This window comes from Solanum stenotomum, chromosome 1 (genome assembly GCF_019186545.1).
Source record: "Solanum stenotomum isolate F172 chromosome 1, ASM1918654v1, whole genome shotgun sequence".
In the NCBI taxonomy this organism is placed as follows: domain Eukaryota; kingdom Viridiplantae; phylum Streptophyta; class Magnoliopsida; order Solanales; family Solanaceae; genus Solanum; species Solanum stenotomum.
This window is the reverse complement of record NC_064282.1, coordinates 94,161,232-94,180,875: the sequence shown is the minus strand read 5'-3', so window position 1 is coordinate 94,180,875 and position 19,644 is coordinate 94,161,232. Positions and strand designations below refer to the sequence as shown.

The window sequence follows — 19,644 nt, the reverse complement described above, 5'->3', positions numbered from 1 at the left end:
TTCTACATGACTTCTTCACAACTGTATTTCCTTTTCTTAGTGATTTTGATATGCTTTACTTTAGCCAAAAGTCTATCAGAAACAACCTCTGTACTACCTTCACAAGGTAGATGTCACGTTGCGTACAAATCACATTCTAGACTTGGAAACAACCTTTCTACTACCTTCACAAGGTAGGGGTAAGGTTGTGTACACATCACCCTCTCCAGACCACAATGTGGAATTACATTGAGTATGTTGTTGTATATGCGCTAAAGATCAACATTGCACCTTAATTAGCAGTTATAATGGTTTTAAGATTCACAAACAAATTGATAGATTACAGTTTATCATTTCCATTCACAATCATAGAAATTTCCCAACCGGTTTTGGCTACTGAAATTAAGACTCTTCTCATTCTTCAGCTTCGTTTGCAGACTTCATCACGTTGGCGACATAGAGCCCAATGCCAAGAACTGAAAGAGCAACAAGACTCATTTTCATAACTTTCCTTGTCTTCTTCATGTTTGCAGCCAAACAACTCACATTTCCGATTGCTTCATCATCTGTCGATTCACTGTAAGAACTACTACTTGAACTGCTTTTAGCTTCTGTTTGCTCACTGTTTTTAGGACTATTGGTCTTTGGTTCTTCTTTAGCAGGGGTATTAGTACCAGCATTGTCCTGTTTACTAAATTCGTCTCGTAAAGTTGTAGTCTGTCTATTAGCTGCAGGGGTAGTTTCAGCTAATGTAGCTATCAATTTGTTATCCTTTTTCGCTGCTGAAGTTATCATTTTTGGCTGTTTAACATGAAGAATTCCGTTTTCTAACTTCGCGCTGATTTTGCTTCTGTCACAGTTTACTGCAACAGGAAATTCCTTCTGAAATCTCCGCCACTTGTTTGACATCCCAACTGGCCTTTGTCCACTGATCTTCAGAATTCCTGTTTTGTTCAGTTCAACCCTCAGCTCTTCCTTCTTGAAACCTGTGGAATTTCAATGATACAAGACAATGTTTAAGGTTAACTAACAAAACAATGAAATGAATAGTACATGACTAGAGTTGCACGGCTTTAAAACACGTCACTAGAGTCTAAATGCATGCTTTTTCCTTATATATTAAACATTTCTTCCATGTTATGTCGATATGAGATTTTCCTAGGATGTCACATACTAATAGAGGGTGTATGTGACATCGATAGAAGGACTGACAGACTTCTAAGATGACAATCAAGTTGTAGTATGTGTCCTCACACCGTGTCGATATAAACTATTTAATGACTTAAGAGAAAAGGAGAGACCTGGAAGAGTAAGGTGAAGAGTGTCAAAATGTTCTTCTTGAACCAGTTTTGTTGATGGAACAAAATCTTCATATACTTGAGTTGGTGTTGAATCCATTTTCTATCTCTTTGCTTTATTTTTGCTAAAATTTGTGATCTTTGCTTCAAGGCTTTGTTCTTGTTGATGGAAAGGATTTAAGTTTGTAGTGTATATATATACACTTAGAAAAATTCACAAGAGAACTTTCTATGTTTTCTTTCAAGATACATATTCCTTAGCTAATTAATGGTCCATTACTTTGTTTATAAACCTCTTCTTGTACAATAATAATTAAAAAAAAAAAAACGAAGAACACCTAAATAGGAAACCTCAAGTGTAGGAGCAAAGTTTGAGGCTCAAGGGTGTGTTTGCTACGAAGGAAAATGTTTCTAGAAAATGGAAAATAAGTGGTTTTTATAACTTATTTTTTAGTGTGTGGTAAGTAAAAAGAAAATAGTGTCCCAAGAATATTTAGGTATAATCTAAGAAAATACGATGACATCGAACCCAAAAATACTATAATATGGAAAAAATACTATAATCGGGAGTTGGATCCGAAGTTATGAATGATAGTTGGGTCTTGGGTCAAGGTTGGGGTCGGTAGTCAGTTTTGCAAGTCGAGTTGGATTTTTGGTTGGGAGTCAGATCTCGGGTCTAGGACGAGAGTCTCAAGACCTGACTCCCGCCTCGAGCATGGACCAGGATCTGACTTCGATCCTGACTTGACTACCAATTTGGGACCCAGATCTTGAGCCCGGTCCAAGACCCTACTCTCGACCTGAGATTTGACTCAAGACTCAAATCTTGAACCTGACCCTAACATCGACCCTTGAGCATGACTCGCGATCCTAATCCATTTCAAGATTCAACTTCCAACCTAAACCCATGATCTGACCTCGATCCAGGTTGAGGTTGGGGTCCAGAGTCGAGGTCAGATCTCAGATTGGGTGGTGAGGTTAAAAGAGAGTTCTGTAAATGTTTTCCTTTCTATATGTAGAAAGTCATTTTCCTAAAATTTGAGAAAAATAAGTCCATTTGAAAAATAGTTTTTAAAACATTTAAGCCAATTAAACGTGATAAAAATTTAAAAACATTTTCTGAAAATTCTTCGTATTCATCCGTTCCAAATTTATTTGTCTTACCTTTCTTTTTAGTCCGTTTCAAAAAAGTACGTCTCTTTCCTTTTTGGCAACTCTTAAATACCAACTTTCCTCGTGACATATTTAAAACGAAGATTAAAAGACATTTTGGTACATTCTATACTTCTATATATTTTTTTAAAATTCTTCTTTTTACTTTTTTTGAACTTCATTTCAAAGAAAAATCATACAAATTAATTGGGGATAAGGCACAAGTACACCCTAGACTATGACCGAAATTCCAGAGACATACCTTAACTAAACTAAGGTCCTATTACCTCCCCCACCCCTTCTCTCCCGAACTCATTTTTTTTGTAATTTTGTACACCTTTTGGCTTACGTGGCACACTCTGTGAGGACCGTGACTCCACGTAGTTGAGGCGTGTGGGAGATGTTTGGATGCCACATGAGTCAAAAAGGTGTACAAAATTACAAGAAAAAAATGGATTCGGGAGGGGGGGGGGGATAGAATCTTAGTTTAGTTAAAGTTTCTCTGGAATTTTGGTCATAGTCTAGGGTACTTGTGCCTTATCTCAATAAATTGAAACAAACAAAGGTAGGGGCAAGGGGATTCAAATGCTGATCTTTGTTCAATTATAAATGATTCATTACATTACAATATGAAACTTTGTTAACTTCTATTTTGCAATCACAAATACACAATTGTTCCTAACTTTGAAATTTGAATTGAAGTAAGACACAAGCTAACTATAGTCTCATTCTTTAGCTTTCTTTGGAGACCTCATTACATAGCCACCAACACCAAGAACCACCAATGCAGCCATAGCCATGTTCATCACTTGCCTTGACACCTTCAACTTTGCAAATAAATCGCTAGCAGGACGCGTCATGGCATCATCTTTCATCGATTCGTTTCGTTTAACAACTTGTGTTTGTTCATTGGATTTTGGACTAGTGTTGTTTGGTTTCTCAGCATTGTCTTGTTTACTTAATTCATCTAATTCTGTTTTCTTGTTATCCTGTTTTGGTTCAATATTAGTTAAGGTTGGCAAGTCATTTCCATTTATTTGTGATGAAATTATGAGTTTTGGATGTTTAACATAAAGTATTCCATTTACTAGCCTTGCATTTATGTTACTTTTGTCACAATTTTTTGAAACAGGAATGTCCTTTTGAAAGCTTAAAAATTTATTTACTGGCCTTTGTCCATTAATCTTTAGAATTCCTGTTTTTTTGCATAATTGAATCTTCACCTCTTCTTTCTTGAAACCTGTTGAATTTTCAAAGTTCATATATTGGATTTGTTAGGTGTTTTCATAAGCGAAAAACGCAAAAAGACATCAACAATTGTTGGGGAAGGTGCACACAACTAACATGATTAAAAAGAATAAGAATTAGAGACGGATAAATTTCCTAGCTAAACAGTAAAATCTACCACTAATACTATTTAGTGATAGATTAACGATAAATTATCACAAAATTTTGTTAGCTGCGAACAATTTAGCTCCAAAGGTGAAATCAAAATTTGACTCCAATGAAGGAAAAAATAGAAATGTAAATCAAGAAAATATATGTATATGTTAACACAAACTATAATTATTTGGACAATAGATTGAAAAAAACACAACTTATAATCATAAAAGTCCTTATTGGGGAAAAAAATAATACTTTTTTCCCTGTTTAACCCAAAAAATAAAATTACTTTTTAAAACTTTTTGAAAAAAAACTTCTATCAGTGTGCACTTATTTTTTTTTTTAGAAAAACAAATAATATTTTTAACTTTTAAAAAAGCTTGATCAGACACATTAGAGTCTAATTAGATGGGCCACCACCCAAAGAGCAATAATTACGATCCTAAACACTTCGATCAACTAGTTTAATTTATAAAAAAATATACTCCTATAAGTTTTGTATATTATATTATACTAAATATACATATATGGTACATATAATATACATAACAGGGTATATATTGTACATATTTTGTCCATGTTAATAAATAAGTTTGATCTAACTGTACATGTGGATAAGAGATGCACCTGGAAGATTAAGAAGAAGGGTATCATAGTCTTTTCCATGAACCAATTCTGATGTTGGCATAAAATCTTCATATATTCTTGAGTTGCTACAACAACTACAACTATCTTTGTTTCCATTTTCCATGTTTGTTTTCTTCTTAATTTATCTCTTTTACAAATTTTGTAATAATTTTTTCCTTCTAAAGATAGGATTTTGTAGGTTATATATGGACATATCTTTCTTGGGATTCTACTTTCTTTGTTTACTTTCAAATTAGATATTCCTTACACATAGTTGCATGCCATTCTTTATTTATAAACCTTTGCCAAGTATTGTTTGCTTCTACAAGAAAAAAAAAACTAAGAAGAATTCCTAAATAGGAAACAAAGTTGGGAAAATTATGCGCAATGACAACCATTTAGAGTATATTATGTAATATAGCTATAGTTTTGATTATTTTTAATTTGTGGCTATAGTTTCGTGAAATTTTGCTATTTGGTTTCCTAGTTGTATAAATTCAGTATAATTCGGTCCTTGGTCGTATAAATCCAGAATTTGTATATGCTTACCCTAACTATTTATATACGACTTATGAAGAATTCATAATAAATTACCCTGTTTGTATATTGACAAACAAAATATACAAACAGAGTTCTTAAAAATTACTAAATGTATAAATACAAAATTTATATATATTTACCCTATTTGTACATTTGCAAACAAAATATACAAACCACAACCTCAATTTGTATATACTTACCATATCTGTGTATCTGCAAGCGAAATATACAAACCACAACCTCCAAAGCAAACAAAACTATAACTATAGAGCGCAATTAACGAAACTATATTTATAGAGTCTTATTATGTCTATTATCTATGCTATTTCTGAAATCTTCTCAATAAGGTTTGGGGCTCAAGTTTTAGGAATTCCCATTTTGAGGAATTTAATTATGGTTTGACATATATATATATATATATAGTAACAACAATATATATCCAGTGTAATTCCATAAAGTAAGATTCGAAAAAGAGTGTATGTAGACTTTGTCACTATCTTAGAGATAGAAATACTGGTTTGAGAAGTTTCTATAATGCATCAAAAGGGAATATGCACAAATTATATGGAGTGTTTTTATGATAGTGACCATTAGTGAATTTCTATATTTCTTGATCCTTCTTTATGAATTTTTGAAAAGTTATATTTAAACTTTTTTTTTCTGCATGGGAAATTGAGAGTTATTTTTAGGAATAGATTCTATATTTAGCATGAGAGAGAAGTTGGAATAATAATCTTCCATGTGAAGTGCATGTGATCTCCTTTCTACATCATTTTCTATTTTATTTATTTATTTCATAAAGTATATATTGATGCTTTATTCATATTTCTTAATATACCATAATGAAGTGGTAAAATTAACAAGGGATTGGAGTAGTGGAAAGTGGATGGCTTGGAAAAGCGAATCTAGGATTTTAAATTGATGTGTTTTTTAGTAATCTCTATTTGTTTTTACAAAAAGGCTTCATATGAGCCCAACAAATATTTCTGGCATATTTAGTAATATTTTCAATATAAATAAAAGATTTAGCATAAAAGTTACTAATTTTTTTCGAAAATCTACTTCCAATACTCTAGTTCTATCCATGAGTCTTAGGGTCTGTGATCAATTACAAATGCAACGTCTTAGCTACAGATTTAATCGAATCAAGTGTATATATTTCGATACGAAGTGTGCCTTAGAGGAGGGTATGGAGGATGCATATTAGGGTAGAAGGTTAAGATAGTGGAACGTCGTCTTTCTTTTCGAGGGCTTATAAGGCTTGTTGATGTTTGTCGTTGTACTGACCGTATTCTTTTATAGTCCTTGCTTTTGATATGTATCACTATAGGTTGTTTATTGTGTTTCGGTTATCACACTTTTTTGTTATTGTTTCTTTCTTATAGGCTTTGCATCACCTCCCTTACTAATTGAAATGTTTTCTTGATTGTTATTTTTTTTCTTCGTATTTGAATTTGTTGCACTTAAACCTAGTCGGAAACAACCTTTTTGCTTCTATGAGACAATAATAAAATCTACATACACTCTATTATCTTCAAATTATGATATTTATGAAATTTCACTAAGTATGTTAGTGTTGTATATTTCAAACACATCAATACTTTTACTGATTAACATAAGTTTAAGTGTGGCACCTAAAAATGGTTCATTAATCAAATGAGGAGTACTTATAATTGGCTCAATTAAGTAAGTAATTGTTAGGGCATGATTAGGCCAAATAAGGGAGGCCAATAGTACTTCATCAATTCCATCTATTTTTACTTATTAAATTTAAATTTTGTATTTTCTTAAGAAATTATGAAAAATAATTTTAAGAAAATAAGTAATTAATATTAAGAAAATATGAAAAAAAAATAATTATCTTTTTCTTTTAATATATGTTTTGTTGGGTTTTGGTGGACAAGAATATAAGGACAGTTATAGGGATTCACTGCAGTGATTGATTTAATTTTTCTTGTTATTGTGATTTAATTTAATTTTGTGGGTCATTTTTATGGATTTTGTCAGCCCCACATACTTTTTGTTAATACTTGGAGGTAATGAGAACACCCTACTTAAAATAGGAAACTCACAAAAGTGTGATACAATAAAATTTCATTAAATTAATATTCGATAAATTAGTAATTTCTCTAAGATAATATTTTTCTTTGGTTTCAACTTGGATCGATGAAAAAATCACCCATTTTGATAAAGATAATAAGATACTATATTTTCAGAAGAAGTATATATAAATAATATGGTCCCATTAATCGTATAAATTGATAATTCTTTAGAAGTATAAATATATCTTAGATAATTTGGTGAAATATAATTCTATTTTATTTTATTTTTTGTTAAAATTTAAATCTAGTTAAAACACATCTCTAACTTTTTTTATTGCACCCAAAAGTTCTGATATTATCTTTTCAAACTGCACCATAAAATTCAGTTGATTGTTTGAGTGCGTTTGATGTAGTACTTTGACTAACTTTCAACTGAAATGTTTTATTAAGCCATGATTGCAAATCTTTTTGAGGTGCACGTGGAATAATCTCTTTTGTATTCACATAATGCTTTACGTATATTTTATCTGTTGTCGTTGATTTTGTGACACCTTTTAAATGAGAAGCCATTTTTGGATATAGTTTCAAGAAATTTCTTATGTTGTTTATATATTTAATTCTTTTATCATCATACATTGACTGTTTTTAGTAAAGATACAATGAATAATATTTAATTATTAAGAAATAACGAGCATTATGTATAATAAATTTATTTTTACAATGTTACATTGAGTTATTGAATTTATTTTACAATAATGGGGCAGTGCTGGGCGGGGGTGGGGCGGGTTGAGCTTAACCCGCATAATTTTAATCTTTCCCGCTCTGCATAACAACTTTTTCCATTTTCAACCCGACTCGCATAATATTTTTAATGTTTTCTTTTTCTAGATAAGTTTGATACTAAAAATAAAATTCATAAAAATAAATTCATTTTTTATTAAGTTGTATTAATTTAATAGGATAGTAACTTATAATTTTATTTTTTAGAGGTCAATTGGAAATATGTAATAGATTGAATTAATTAATTAACATAGCTCATATGTTTGATTAATTTCATTTAATAATTTTTTTTTATATAATAATTTTTATATTTTATTTTATGTTTATGTATTATTATTATTGTGTTTATTATCTTGCAGAATTAGAAAAAAAGGTAACAACAATATTTTAGCAAGATTAGAAAAAGAAAAAAATAAAAATTAAGATTTCAACCCTCCAAAAAAATATATAATATTGATTAAAAATTTGAATATTCAATTTTAATTTAATAAAAATAAAAATTTAATTTATTTTTTTAATAGATGTTTAAACTAGTTTCTCTCTATAAAATAATCTTAATATTAAAAGTACATTAATATTTACCCTTTATCGCAATTTGACTCTCAAAAACACTTCTTAAAAAAGATTAGCCAAACACAATTTGCTTATAAAAAACACTTTTCAAATGAATTAGCTAAATATAAATTGTTTTTCTTTGGTAAAAGGTAGAAGTACCTCCCTAGAGTATGACCCAAATTCCAGAGACGCACCTTAACTAAACTAAGGTCCTATTAGCCCCTTGAACTCATTTTTTTTTTGTAATTTTGTACACCTTTTTGGCTTACGTGACATCCAAATATCTTCCACGCGCCTCAACTGCATGGAGTCACGGTGTGTGCCACATAAGCCAAAAGATGTACAATATTATATATAAAATGATTTCATGGGGGTAATAAGACCTTAATTTAGTTAATGTTTGTCTCTAGAATTTCGGTCATAGTCTAGAGAGGTACTTGTGCCTTCTCCCTTTTTCTTTTTCAAAATAAAACTATTTTAAAAAAGTGATAATGAAAATAATCAATTTTTAGCAGAGTGAAAACATGCTCAGCAAGAAGTCATCCCCGAGGAAAGAATGAGTCTTCGACGAGCCGGTACCCACTACCTGTTCCCGTTCCAGCTCGCATTGTATTTGAAGTTGAGAATTTCGCTTCTGATGTAGTCCGTGAGAAGCTAAGTTCCATTTTTAGCTTTAGCAAGCCTCTTAAGTCATTTAATAGAATGGAGGGAGTAATATTTCATAATTTTACTTATATTAATTTAGTCAAATTTAACTTTAATTTAGATGTATTTTTTTATTAAATACACTTATTAATGAAGATCAGACCAGACAAAATTTTTTTAAGTATAATGGAAGACTGATTGTGTCATTTTTTCATGTCTCATAGTAAATGCTTTTACTACTATTTTGCCATATTCTTCTTCTTACCTTACTATATAAATGGCCTTTTCATACTAATCTTCAACAAAAAGGTTTTTGCACTTGAACAAAATCAATATTCCTCTGCTTTCCCATCAATAATTGGCTTATAATTACAAGAATTCAAAAGGGGTTAATCTACATGTTGTGTGTTTTGCATTGCAAAAGCTTCTTTTTGATAAATCTTGAATACCCAATTGAAACCAAGATTGATTAGAACACAAAAAAGACAAGATTTTTGGAGTCTTGAGACCTTGTTTGAAGTTTATTGCTTGAGCCCAGAATCTTGTTTGGAGACAACAAATGGAGGAAACACTGAAAAATGAAAAATCTTGAATACCCAATTCAAGTCAAGATTGGTTAGTGTACAAGTTTCAGCCAAAAGAACACAAAAAGACAAGATTTTTGGAGTCTTGAGACCTTGTTTGAAGTTTATTGCTTGAGCCCAGAATCTTGTTTGGAGGGTACAAATGGAGAAGGCACTGAAAAATGAAAAATCTTGAACACTCAATTGAAGTCAAGATTGGTTAGTGTGCATTTTTCAGCCAAAAGAGCACAACAAGACAAGGTTTTTGGAGTACATTTAGTTGAAGTTTGTTGATTGAGCTCAGAGTTTTGTTTGGAGAGTAGAAATGGAGGAAACACTGAAAAATGGGATCTTGGTTTTTGCTGTCAATGGAAAAAGATATGAGCTTCCTAGTGTTGACCCTTCAACTACTTTGCTTCAGTTTTTGCGCACTGAAACTTGCTTCAAAAGTCCCAAGTTAGGCTGTGGTGAAGGTAATACTCCTTCCTCTCTCTCCTTGTGTATATATGCGTAGACACAAATTTAGAATTTAAACTTATAACTTCAATTTTAAGATTCTTAGCATTTGAACTGTTATGAAATGAGTTCAAGATTTAATATTTAGTTGGGATATGTGCAGTTGTTCACTATGTGTTTGTTTTGGTGCAAAGTGCACAATAAATGCTAAAAGCTTTGGACTTTTTGGATATTGGTATTTTTGTTCTAATGTGTTGGCTTCTTCTGCATCATTTTCTTATTCGGCTTTTTTCTGGAAAATTGGGTATCTCTAAATGTGCATAGCTCTTCATTATTTAAACTTTACCCCTTCAATGTAAAGAGTTACCAAAAAAGGAAAGTGACGTTCTTTTTTAAACGGATTAAAATAAGGACAAACAAATTAAAATGGTGGGAGTATTATGTATAGAAATCAAGCAGTGGTATACTTATAGGATTGAAACTATAAGACTTGAGTTGAGGGGAAAGGAAAAGAAATGAGAGAGTAGTATTTATCCTGCTAGGTTCTTTTCTTTGTGCTGCTTGGCCTTTTGACTTCTTTATATGGTTTAGTTATGTAATTTTAAGTTCCTGCTGGTTATGGAGTCCTTCTGTAGCACATGAATTGGTTTTTATTCTTTTTTCCTTTTGTAGTAATTGGATGTTTTCATTTTATAGTATACTACTACTTTGTGTCTCCTATTCCTTTTCGTTTCTGATTGTTAAAAAGCTAGGAGAGCCAATGGTATAATCTTATGCTTATCTTTTGTATCGATCTATAACTTAAAGAATTCTAGTTAATGTGAGGTATGCCATTCTTTTATTCTATTGGCAAGTTTAGACAAGGTTGAAATCATTTTACTTTGAAGAAGTTTCAGCTCGTCAATTTGAATCTTTAGCGAATCTGATGTTAATAGTGCAAGAGAATTTAGTTTGAGAAAGAGTTACTCATTTTCTAATTTGAATGGTTGCAGGTGGTTGTGGTGCTTGTGTTGTTCTTCTCTCAAAGTATGATCCCCAGCTTAAACGGGTTGAAGATTTTAGTGTGAGTTCATGCCTTACGCTTCTTTGCAGTTTAAATGGTTGCGGAATTACTACAAGTGATGGCCTTGGAAACAACAAGGATGGTTTCCACTCAATTCATGAAAGGTTTGCAGGTTTTCATGCTTCTCAATGTGGATTTTGCACTCCAGGAATGTGTATGTCCTTTGTCTCGGCTCTTATCAACGCTGATAAAGCAAACCATACAGATCCTTCACCAGGATTCTCTAAGTTGACTGCAGCTGAAGCTGAAAAGTCTATAGCAGGGAACCTTTGTCGTTGTACTGGATACCGTCCCATTGCTGATGCCTGCAAGACTTTTGCTGCAGATGTTGATATAGAGGATTTGGGGCTCAATTCTTTTTGGAAAAAGGAAGATTCCAGGGATATGAAGGTGAGTAAGTTACCTCCCTATGATCCAAGTAAGAACTTGAATTTTAGTACATTTCCTCGATTCTTGACAAGTGAACCTGCAGCATATTTGGACTCCAGAAAGTATCCATGGGATACTCCTGCTTCTGTTGATGAGCTTCGAAGTTTGTTGCAATCCAATTTGGCTGAAAATGGGGCAAGAATTAAGCTGGTTGTTGGTAACACAGGCACTGGATATTACAAGGAAACCCAGAGATATGACCGATACATTGATCTGAGATATATCCCTGAGCTTTCAATCATCAGATTTGATCACATAGGAATTGAAGTAGGGGCTGCTGTGACTATCTCTAAACTTATTTCATTTTTGAAGGAGGAAAACAAAATCAATTTGAGTTCATACGGAAAGCTGGTTAGTCAAAAATTGGCTCAGCACATGGAGAAGATTGCTTCACCGTTCGTTAGAAACTCAGCTAGTGTTGGGGGAAATTTGGTTATGGCACAGAAAAACGGTTTCCCTTCCGATATTGCTACATTATTTCTTGGTCTGGGTGCTACTATCTGTGTAATGACTAGTCAAGGACATGAAAAACTCACATTTGAGGAGTTCTTAGCGAGACCACTGCTAGACTCGAGGAGTGTGCTGCTTACTCTTTTGATTCCATTTAAAAAGGAAGGAAGTTCAACCTGTTCTAAGTTTTTGTTTGAAACCTATCGAGCTTCACCACGACCTCTTGGAAATGCATTGGCATATGTACATGCTGCTTTCCTTGCTGATGTTTCTTCCCACGGGAATGGGATCCTGATAAATGTTATCCAGTTGGCTTTTGGTGCTTATGGCACAAAACATCCGACAAGAGCCAAACAAGTAGAAGAATATCTAACCGGGAAGATATTAAGCATTAATGTATTATCGGAAGCACTTAAATTAGTCAAACAAGCTGTGGTACCTGAAGATGGCACTACACACCCAGATTACAGATCAAGCATGGTAGTCAGTTTTCTTTTCAAGTTTCTTTTTTGCTTCACCAATGTTGGTCCCATGATATCTGGTGGTTTGTTAAATGGGATTACTTTGGTAGAGGAGGTCTCGGAAAGTAACAAAGATGGTTATATTAGTGAAGGGAAACCACACACACTATTATCTTCTGCTAAGCAGGTCGTGGAATCAAGCAAAGAGTACCATCCAGTGGGTGAACCAATGAAAAAAATTGGAGCCTCCATGCAAGCTTCTGGTATGTTTTCTCCTTATGTATTTTATTTCACCTCATGTATGTAACCCGAGTTTTATGTCATTTTGAATCCTCTTTGTGGCTTTGACGTTGCCGGCTAAATTGGTCAGAGATGAGGCAAACTGATTAAAAGCCTACATGTATTACCCATGCAAAGTTTTCAAGATAAAATTGAATTGGAAGTTCTTATGCACCTGATTGAATATTCAGATTTACATGCAATATCTTAATATTCAAATGTGTTCAGATTCAGACGTTTTCATATTTGAAAAGAACAACCAGATGTCGTATTGTCTTAGTGTAAAAAGCAATTACAATTGCAGGTGAAGCTGTTTATGTAGATGACATTCCATCACCACCAAACTGCCTATATGGAGCATTTATCTATAGTACAAGACCATTAGCAGGGGTAAAGGGCATCCACTTTGGGTCCAATTCATTACCTGATGGAGTTGCTGCCATTATTACTTTTAAAGATATCCCGAGCGGAGGGGCAAATGTAGGATCTAAGACCATTTTTGCTCCCGAGCCTTTATTTGCAGATGATCTCGCCCGATATGCTGGTGACCGAATTGCTTTTGTGGTAAGCCCTTAGTTTCTAGAATCTTTCTGCTAGAATAGGTTAGGCAAGATGATTGCTTATATACTTCTCCAGAGAGAACATTTTAAACTTTTTCTTTTATGTTCAATGTTGTCAAATAACTCAGGTTGCTGACAGTCAGAGGTCTGCAGATGTGGTTGCAAGCATGGCCATTGTTGAATATGACACTGAAAATATAGATTCTCCGATTTTAACTGTTGAGGAAGCCGTTCAGAGATCCAGTTTTTTCCAAGTCCCACCATTTTTTTATCCAAAACAAGTTGGTGATTTCTCAAAAGGAATGACTGAAGCTGACCACAAGATTCTCTCTGCTGAGGTACTTTTGATTTGTTCTTGAAATCTCACTTCTTGTGAGGTGTGACTACGTCATCTAAAAGCTTAAAGGGTTAGGAAGAGCGGATTTTATTTATTTAATTATGTCTTCAATAGTTTCAAATTTATCAGTGATTGGTCCTGCTTATAATCTTTTGCAGACGAGACTTGGGTCTCAGTACTATTTTTATATGGAGACACAAACTGCTCTAGCAGTTCCAGATGAAGATAACTGTATGGTTGTCTATGCATCAAGTCAGTGCCCTGAATACACAGGTAGTGCAATTGCTAGTTGTCTTGGTGTCCCTGAGCATAACATCCGTGTCGTCACAAGAAGGGTTGGAGGTGGCTTTGGAGGCAAGGCAGTGAAAGCAATGATTGTGAGTATCTGCTACTTCCAATAGAGAGAAAATGAAGAAAATCTTAATTTTCTGCTTGGATGAAGTTTTGGATCATTATTTGGTTCTTTGTCCCTAGTATCATAGGGTTAATTTGGCAGTCTTCACACAAAATAGCCCGGCAGAATTACTGTTTACTTTTTATAGCTGTTATACATAGATTACATATTGATTATACACGATAATATACATGTTATAAATGGATTATACGTATATATTATACATCCGCCAGCTATTTTTAGTTTAATTGGTTGATGTGATCATAGTAGTGCAGTGATATGTGGAAAACACGGCCAATGTTCATACGCAGCTATTGATATGTTTAGATAGAACTAGTAGAAGGTGATACAAGTATCTTGTGCACATTCCAATTCATATATCTTTTGATAAAGATGTTAAGTTCCCTTTTTCCATTTTCTGATTCTATTGTAGTGAACTCTCTTTAGAGGCTTTGCAGATTCCAACACTAAGCAAGCACAAAATGTCCCCACATTTTTTTTCTGATGTCTTCTTTAATAATGTCTTTTATGTTTACCGATTATGTATGAAAAAATTCATGACTGCATTTTAATATTCAAATGATAGATATAACTGCATTGATCCAGATAAACTATGAAATGACAATGGAAGACGTGAATAATCTTGAAATGAGTGCCTACGTTACCTTTCAAGACATCACATTCATTTCCCCTCCTCCCTTTATATTTCTCTCTTTCTGTTGCGACAGCATTTCTAGTTCTGTTGTGAAAATCTGTACATTGATATGTCAGGTCTCCACAGCTTGTGCACTTGCAGCGCTCAAGTTACAACTCCCTGTCAGGATGTACCTCAACCGAAAGACTGACATGATAATGGCAGGAGGGAGACACCCTATGAAAATAACATACAGTGTTGGATTTAAGTCGAATGGCAAAATCACCGCCTTACATCTTGATTTATTGGTAAATGCTGGGATCACTGAAGATATAAGCCCTGTGATACCTTCAAACTTTATCGGGGCTCTCAAAAAATATGATTGGGGTGCCTTGTCTTTTGATGTAAAAGTATGTAAGACGAACCTTACCAGCAAATCAGCTATGCGTGGCCCGGGGGAGGTGCAAGGATCTTATATTGCCGAAGCTATAATGGAACATGTAGCAAGTGTACTGTCTCTGGAGGTGGACTCCGTTAGAAACCAAAATGTTCATACCTTTGAAAGTCTAAAATTATTCTATGAGGATTGTGCAGGAGATATAGGTGATTATACTTTGCCAGGTATCATTGATAAGTTGGCGACGTCCTCAAATTTTGTCCGGAGAACTGAGATGATAGAACAATATAACCAGAAGAATATATGGAAGAAAAGGGGAATTTCTCGAGTGCCACTTGTTTATGAATCTGTACAACGACCAACGCCTGGAAAAGTAAGCATTCTTTCGGACGGATCAGTAGTTGTAGAGGTTGGAGGTATTGAAATCGGCCAGGGGCTATGGACAAAGGTCAAACAAATGACTGCCTATGGTCTTAGCTTAATTGAAAGTAGTTGGAGTGAAGAACTTGTGGAGAAAGTACGTGTCATACAAGCAGACACTTTAAGTTTAGTGCAAGGCGGGTTTACTGCTGGAAGCACTACATCTGAATCGAGCTGTGAAGCAGTCAGACTGTGCTGCAAAATATTAGTTGAAAGACTAACCCCTCTGAAGAAGAATTTGCAAGAACAAAATGGTGCGGTTGATTGGACTACACTGATTCACCAGGTTTTACTCTTTTGACTTTCTTATATTACAATTTTGAATGTTATAATCATTCATCATCTCTTCACGAGGAAAATTTCATGCAATCAAAGCTGATTCCATGTTTATGCCTTTAGACGTATTTCTTCTCAGGCCTATACCATGTCACTAATAAACACCTTGTTCACTAGATCGCTATTCGAAATAGAATTCCAGTTTCTAAAGATGATTTCAAATTGAAGTAGTCAAGAGGACTACTTTGTTTATAGCTCCGCATCCACTTGTGTGAACTGAAGTCGGATAATATTGAGGTGTTCAAATTCTGATCCTTCCCTACCCCTCTCAGGCAAAATTTCAAGCGATAAACTTATCAGCAAACTCTTATTATGTACCGGAATTCAGCTCCATGAAATATCTGAACTACGGTGCTGCTGTCAGCGAGGTAAACTTGTTTTTTCCCCACTCAATCTTGTAGCTCAATGTGGAAAGACTTATTGCTTCACCTCACCCTCAAGGATTACATTAATTCTCGACATCCTAATGATAACAAAACACTTCGCCGGATATTCCAATTTTGGAGCATTTAGCAACCATATGATCCAGCTGAAGCACCTTTTTATTGGAAACTAACAATTGCGATGTCGGTTTTGCAGGTGGAGATAGACATCCTGACAGGAGAAACAAAAATTTTGCAAACAGATATTATATATGACTGTGGACAGAGTTTGAACCCAGCTGTTGATATGGGACAGGTCTATCGAAAATTTGTCTCAATTTACTTCAAGTTTTAGCTTTTATAATTCTGATTTCCTTAAACAATTACGAAGTATATGATGGTAGCTGTAATTCAATCGTCAATGATGTTCGAATAGTGATTGTTTCCATCAAAAGTTCCTATCGATCACCTCCTTAAGAACAATTTATTTTCTTTCAGATCGAAGGGGCTTTTGTACAAGGGATTGGATTTTTTATGCTCGAAGAATATCTTACAAACACAGACGGATTGGTTGTTACAGATAGCACTTGGACATATAAGATCCCCACAATCGACACAATACCCAAAAGTTTCAATGTTCAAGTGCTAAACAGTGGACATCACGAGAAACGTGTTCTCTCGTCTAAAGGTACACTGTTCTTTCTTCATTCCATCACTCAGACAAGATCTCAAATATTTTCATACTGCTAGGATGACTTGTGAGTGAATTCTCATAGACATTTTCCATAAGGTTGAGTGGAAACTATTATTAAAATGAGTATAAGTTAACCGTTGATCGTGAAAGTGTGGTGGAGAGCGTGTGATGGTAGTGCATCGGAGTAGTAGATGAAGCACCACAACAAGGTTTATGATGGAGCAATACCGGTGACTCGACAGAGGAAGTTCTATAAGAAAATGATTTTGACTTAGTGGTCTTTCCTTCCTTGGTCTAAGAATCAAAGACATCACAAATGGTAGCTGCAACTCTACCAATACGTGCCTCGAGGGAACTGTCGTGGATTAGACTTATTAACTTTCATGTCTAGATATCTTAGCTAAGAGGAAAAAGTGAAACCATTAGTATAAGATGAGTTTGTGAAGCCATTTTCCATGATTTGTTGATTCGATTATAACGACTTTTTGCAGCATCTGGTGAACCGCCACTGCTTTTGGCGTCCTCAGTTCATTGTGCAACAAGAGCAGCCATTAAAGCAGCACGAAAACAGCTTAAACTTTGGGGTAAGCTCGACGAGTCAGATACAGATTTCTATCTGGATGTCCCTGCAACATTGCCTGTAGTGAAGACACAGTGTGGCCTGAATTATGTGGAAAAATACTTGGAAACTTTGCTTGATCTGAAATCTAGCTAAATGCTTGATTTCTAGCGATTGCGAGACACGTTGTTGTCTGGATCTATGTTTATTCAGACTCTGCAAAAATATTGTCGTACTCATGTCAGATTCACTTTTGGAGGATCTGATATGGACCAATCAACATTTTTGAAGAGTACGAGTAACATAGACTTATAGGTTACTCATTTAGCTTGATAAAAGGACTTGCTTTGTTATGTTCCATCAAATAGCATAAACAAATTTTCTATTTTCATGTATACAAGCCTTATATTAAATCAACAAGTTTGCTCATTACAATTTTAAATTAATTAGTTAAGCTTCTAAAATTTCACACAAAATGAAATATTTGTTTTACAAAGTCAAAATACTGTTTGAATTATTTTCAAAATTATGTTACATTTCATTTGACAAAATACCTTAATATTTATTGCATATTTATTATCTATAACATTTTGAATACTAATCATGCTTTCAGTTCCATAGAGAGGAGTAAAGAAGGAAAAAAGAGTCGAGAAAAAGAAGAGAAAGAAAAGATTCCATATGATATGGCCAAAATTGAAGTTTGATTTGTAAATAATGATTCATTTAATTAGTTCCATCTATTATATTAATTTGTTCCGTATTTTGTTTTACCAAATTTATACAAAAGATAATGAATCATTATTTGCACAACTAATTAATTAGTTAAGTTTCCAAAATTTCAATAAGAATGATATATTTGTTTTACATAGTCAAAAAATTATTTAAATTATTTTCAAAGTTATTTTACATTTCATTTGACAAAATACCTTAATATATACTGCATATAATATATGTGGCCGAAATTGAAGTTTAATTTGTAAATAATGATTTATTTAGTTTATTCCGTATTTAGTTTTTATCAAATTTATACAAAATATCATGCGAGATTTGAATTTGATAATTTAGTTGTAATTTCCTTTTTCTATTTTTCTATATCCAGATCATTTTGATTGATTTTTCATTTAATTTTTTTCTTAAAAAAATTAAAAATATGTATATAAGTTCATATAAATGAAAATATAATTGAATGTACAAAAAGTATAAGTGTGGATTAAATTTCTAAAATTATGCCATCGTAAAATTGGTAAGTATTATGTGGTACTCTTTCTTTCCAAATTTTTTTTTTCCTCTCAATGTCTAAATTATGTAAATTTTGACTAACATTTTAAATGATTTTTTTCAATCATGTATTATTGACAATGAGAAGAACTACATTTATAATATTTTTAGTATAATTCTTTAACATCTAAATTTCGTTTTAAAATATTATGTTAATCTAATTCAAGTTAATTTTGAAGAACAATCAAATTGAATTTCGATAAAAGAAAATATATCACATAAATTAAAATAGAAAACTATTATAACAAAGAATTGTGAATACTATAAATATGTGTAATCCAATTAATTTGAATGCATAGTATAAAAATTCTCTTATATCTCAGGTGAGTTTATTTAGATAACACTTAGTATTAACATGCTCAAATATTAATGTTTTGATCAAGTTTAGAGGAGATAGTCCAATTATCTTAATCTTGCTATGATTAAGATAATATCAAATAAGAGCATTATCTTCTCTGTTTGAAAAGGAAAAAAAATCATTTAATTGAATTATAAATTGATATACCTCTATTTATACTTACTATATATACTATGTTTGGTAACATATTATGCAAATTATTATTTTTCTTTTATAGAAGCCAAGCTATTGCACTCTATAAATAAGAGCATAGCAATTAGTCTTAGTTAAAAATCATATTATTCCTTGGCAAAATCAGGTATTCTTTTAATATTCATTTTGAGTTGATTTGTGTTACAATTTGTTTTTTACTTTCATTATATAACTTGAATGATTTTTATTGCATTTTGGAGACAAAAGGGAGAGGATGATATAATTAGGGATAAGTTTTAATTGTTTTATCTATTTTTCTATAGTTTGTTAGTATATAATAAAATATTTTTTTTTCTTTATTATGACTCACTCTCATTATTTATATCATATATCATATTAAATGAAAAAAGATATCATTTAATTTTTAAAAATATTTTGAGAAGAGTCAATTTGAAATACATACATATCTCATGATTTTCGA

The 19,644-nt window shown here is 32.8% G+C and overlaps 3 protein-coding genes across 3 annotated transcripts; 1 reads left to right on the top strand and 2 right to left on the bottom strand.

Moving 5' to 3' along the window:
* Positions 1-372: 372 nt before the first annotated feature.
* Positions 373-1,434, bottom strand: LOC125870350 (inactive protein RESTRICTED TEV MOVEMENT 2-like). Its single transcript, XM_049550764.1, has 2 exons — positions 1,281-1,434; positions 373-965 (listed from the first exon to the last, which is right to left on the bottom strand). The coding sequence occupies exons 1-2, from the start codon at positions 1,375-1,377 to the stop codon at positions 394-396; spliced, it is 669 nt and encodes a 222-aa protein (XP_049406721.1). The 5' UTR covers positions 1,378-1,434; the 3' UTR covers positions 373-393.
* A 1,600-nt stretch (positions 1,435-3,034) lies between these two features.
* On the bottom strand, positions 3,035-4,591 carry LOC125870357 (inactive protein RESTRICTED TEV MOVEMENT 2-like). The gene is made up of 2 exons (XM_049550775.1): positions 4,440-4,591; positions 3,035-3,669 (listed from the first exon to the last, which is right to left on the bottom strand). The coding sequence occupies exons 1-2, from the start codon at positions 4,561-4,563 to the stop codon at positions 3,155-3,157; spliced, it is 639 nt and encodes a 212-aa protein (XP_049406732.1). The 5' UTR covers positions 4,564-4,591; the 3' UTR covers positions 3,035-3,154.
* Positions 4,592-9,779: 5,188 nt separating this feature from the next.
* LOC125870232 (abscisic-aldehyde oxidase-like) lies at positions 9,780-17,826 on the top strand. Its single transcript, XM_049550611.1, has 10 exons — positions 9,780-10,037; positions 11,013-12,686; positions 13,007-13,266; positions 13,391-13,600; positions 13,758-13,976; positions 14,765-15,730; positions 16,053-16,148; positions 16,360-16,458; positions 16,641-16,830; positions 17,328-17,826. The coding sequence occupies exons 1-10, from the start codon at positions 9,890-9,892 to the stop codon at positions 17,549-17,551; spliced, it is 4,086 nt and encodes a 1,361-aa protein (XP_049406568.1). The 5' UTR covers positions 9,780-9,889; the 3' UTR covers positions 17,552-17,826.
* Positions 17,827-19,644: the final 1,818 nt, after the last annotated feature.

Bases quoted from the DNA above. Each gene is read 5' to 3' on its own strand.
- LOC125870350 (XM_049550764.1), bottom strand. From the start codon at position 1,377: ATGGATTCAACACCAACTCAAGTATATGAAGATTTTGTTCCATCAACA. The intron at 966-1,280 runs GTCTCTCCTTTT...GAAATTCCACAG, and splicing joins TCTTCACCTTACTCTTCCAG to GTTTCAAGAAGGAAGAGCTG.
- LOC125870357 (XM_049550775.1), bottom strand. From the start codon at position 4,563: ATGGAAAATGGAAACAAAGATAGTTGTAGTTGTTGTAGCAACTCAAGA. The intron at 3,670-4,439 runs GTGCATCTCTTA...AAAATTCAACAG, and splicing joins CCTTCTTCTTAATCTTCCAG to GTTTCAAGAAAGAAGAGGTG.
- LOC125870232 (XM_049550611.1), top strand. From the start codon at position 9,890: ATGGAGGAAACACTGAAAAATGGGATCTTGGTTTTTGCTGTCAATGGA. The intron at 12,687-13,006 runs GTATGTTTTCTC...TTACAATTGCAG, and splicing joins AGCCTCCATGCAAGCTTCTG to GTGAAGCTGTTTATGTAGAT. The intron at 16,831-17,327 runs GTACACTGTTCT...GACTTTTTGCAG, and splicing joins ACGTGTTCTCTCGTCTAAAG to CATCTGGTGAACCGCCACTG.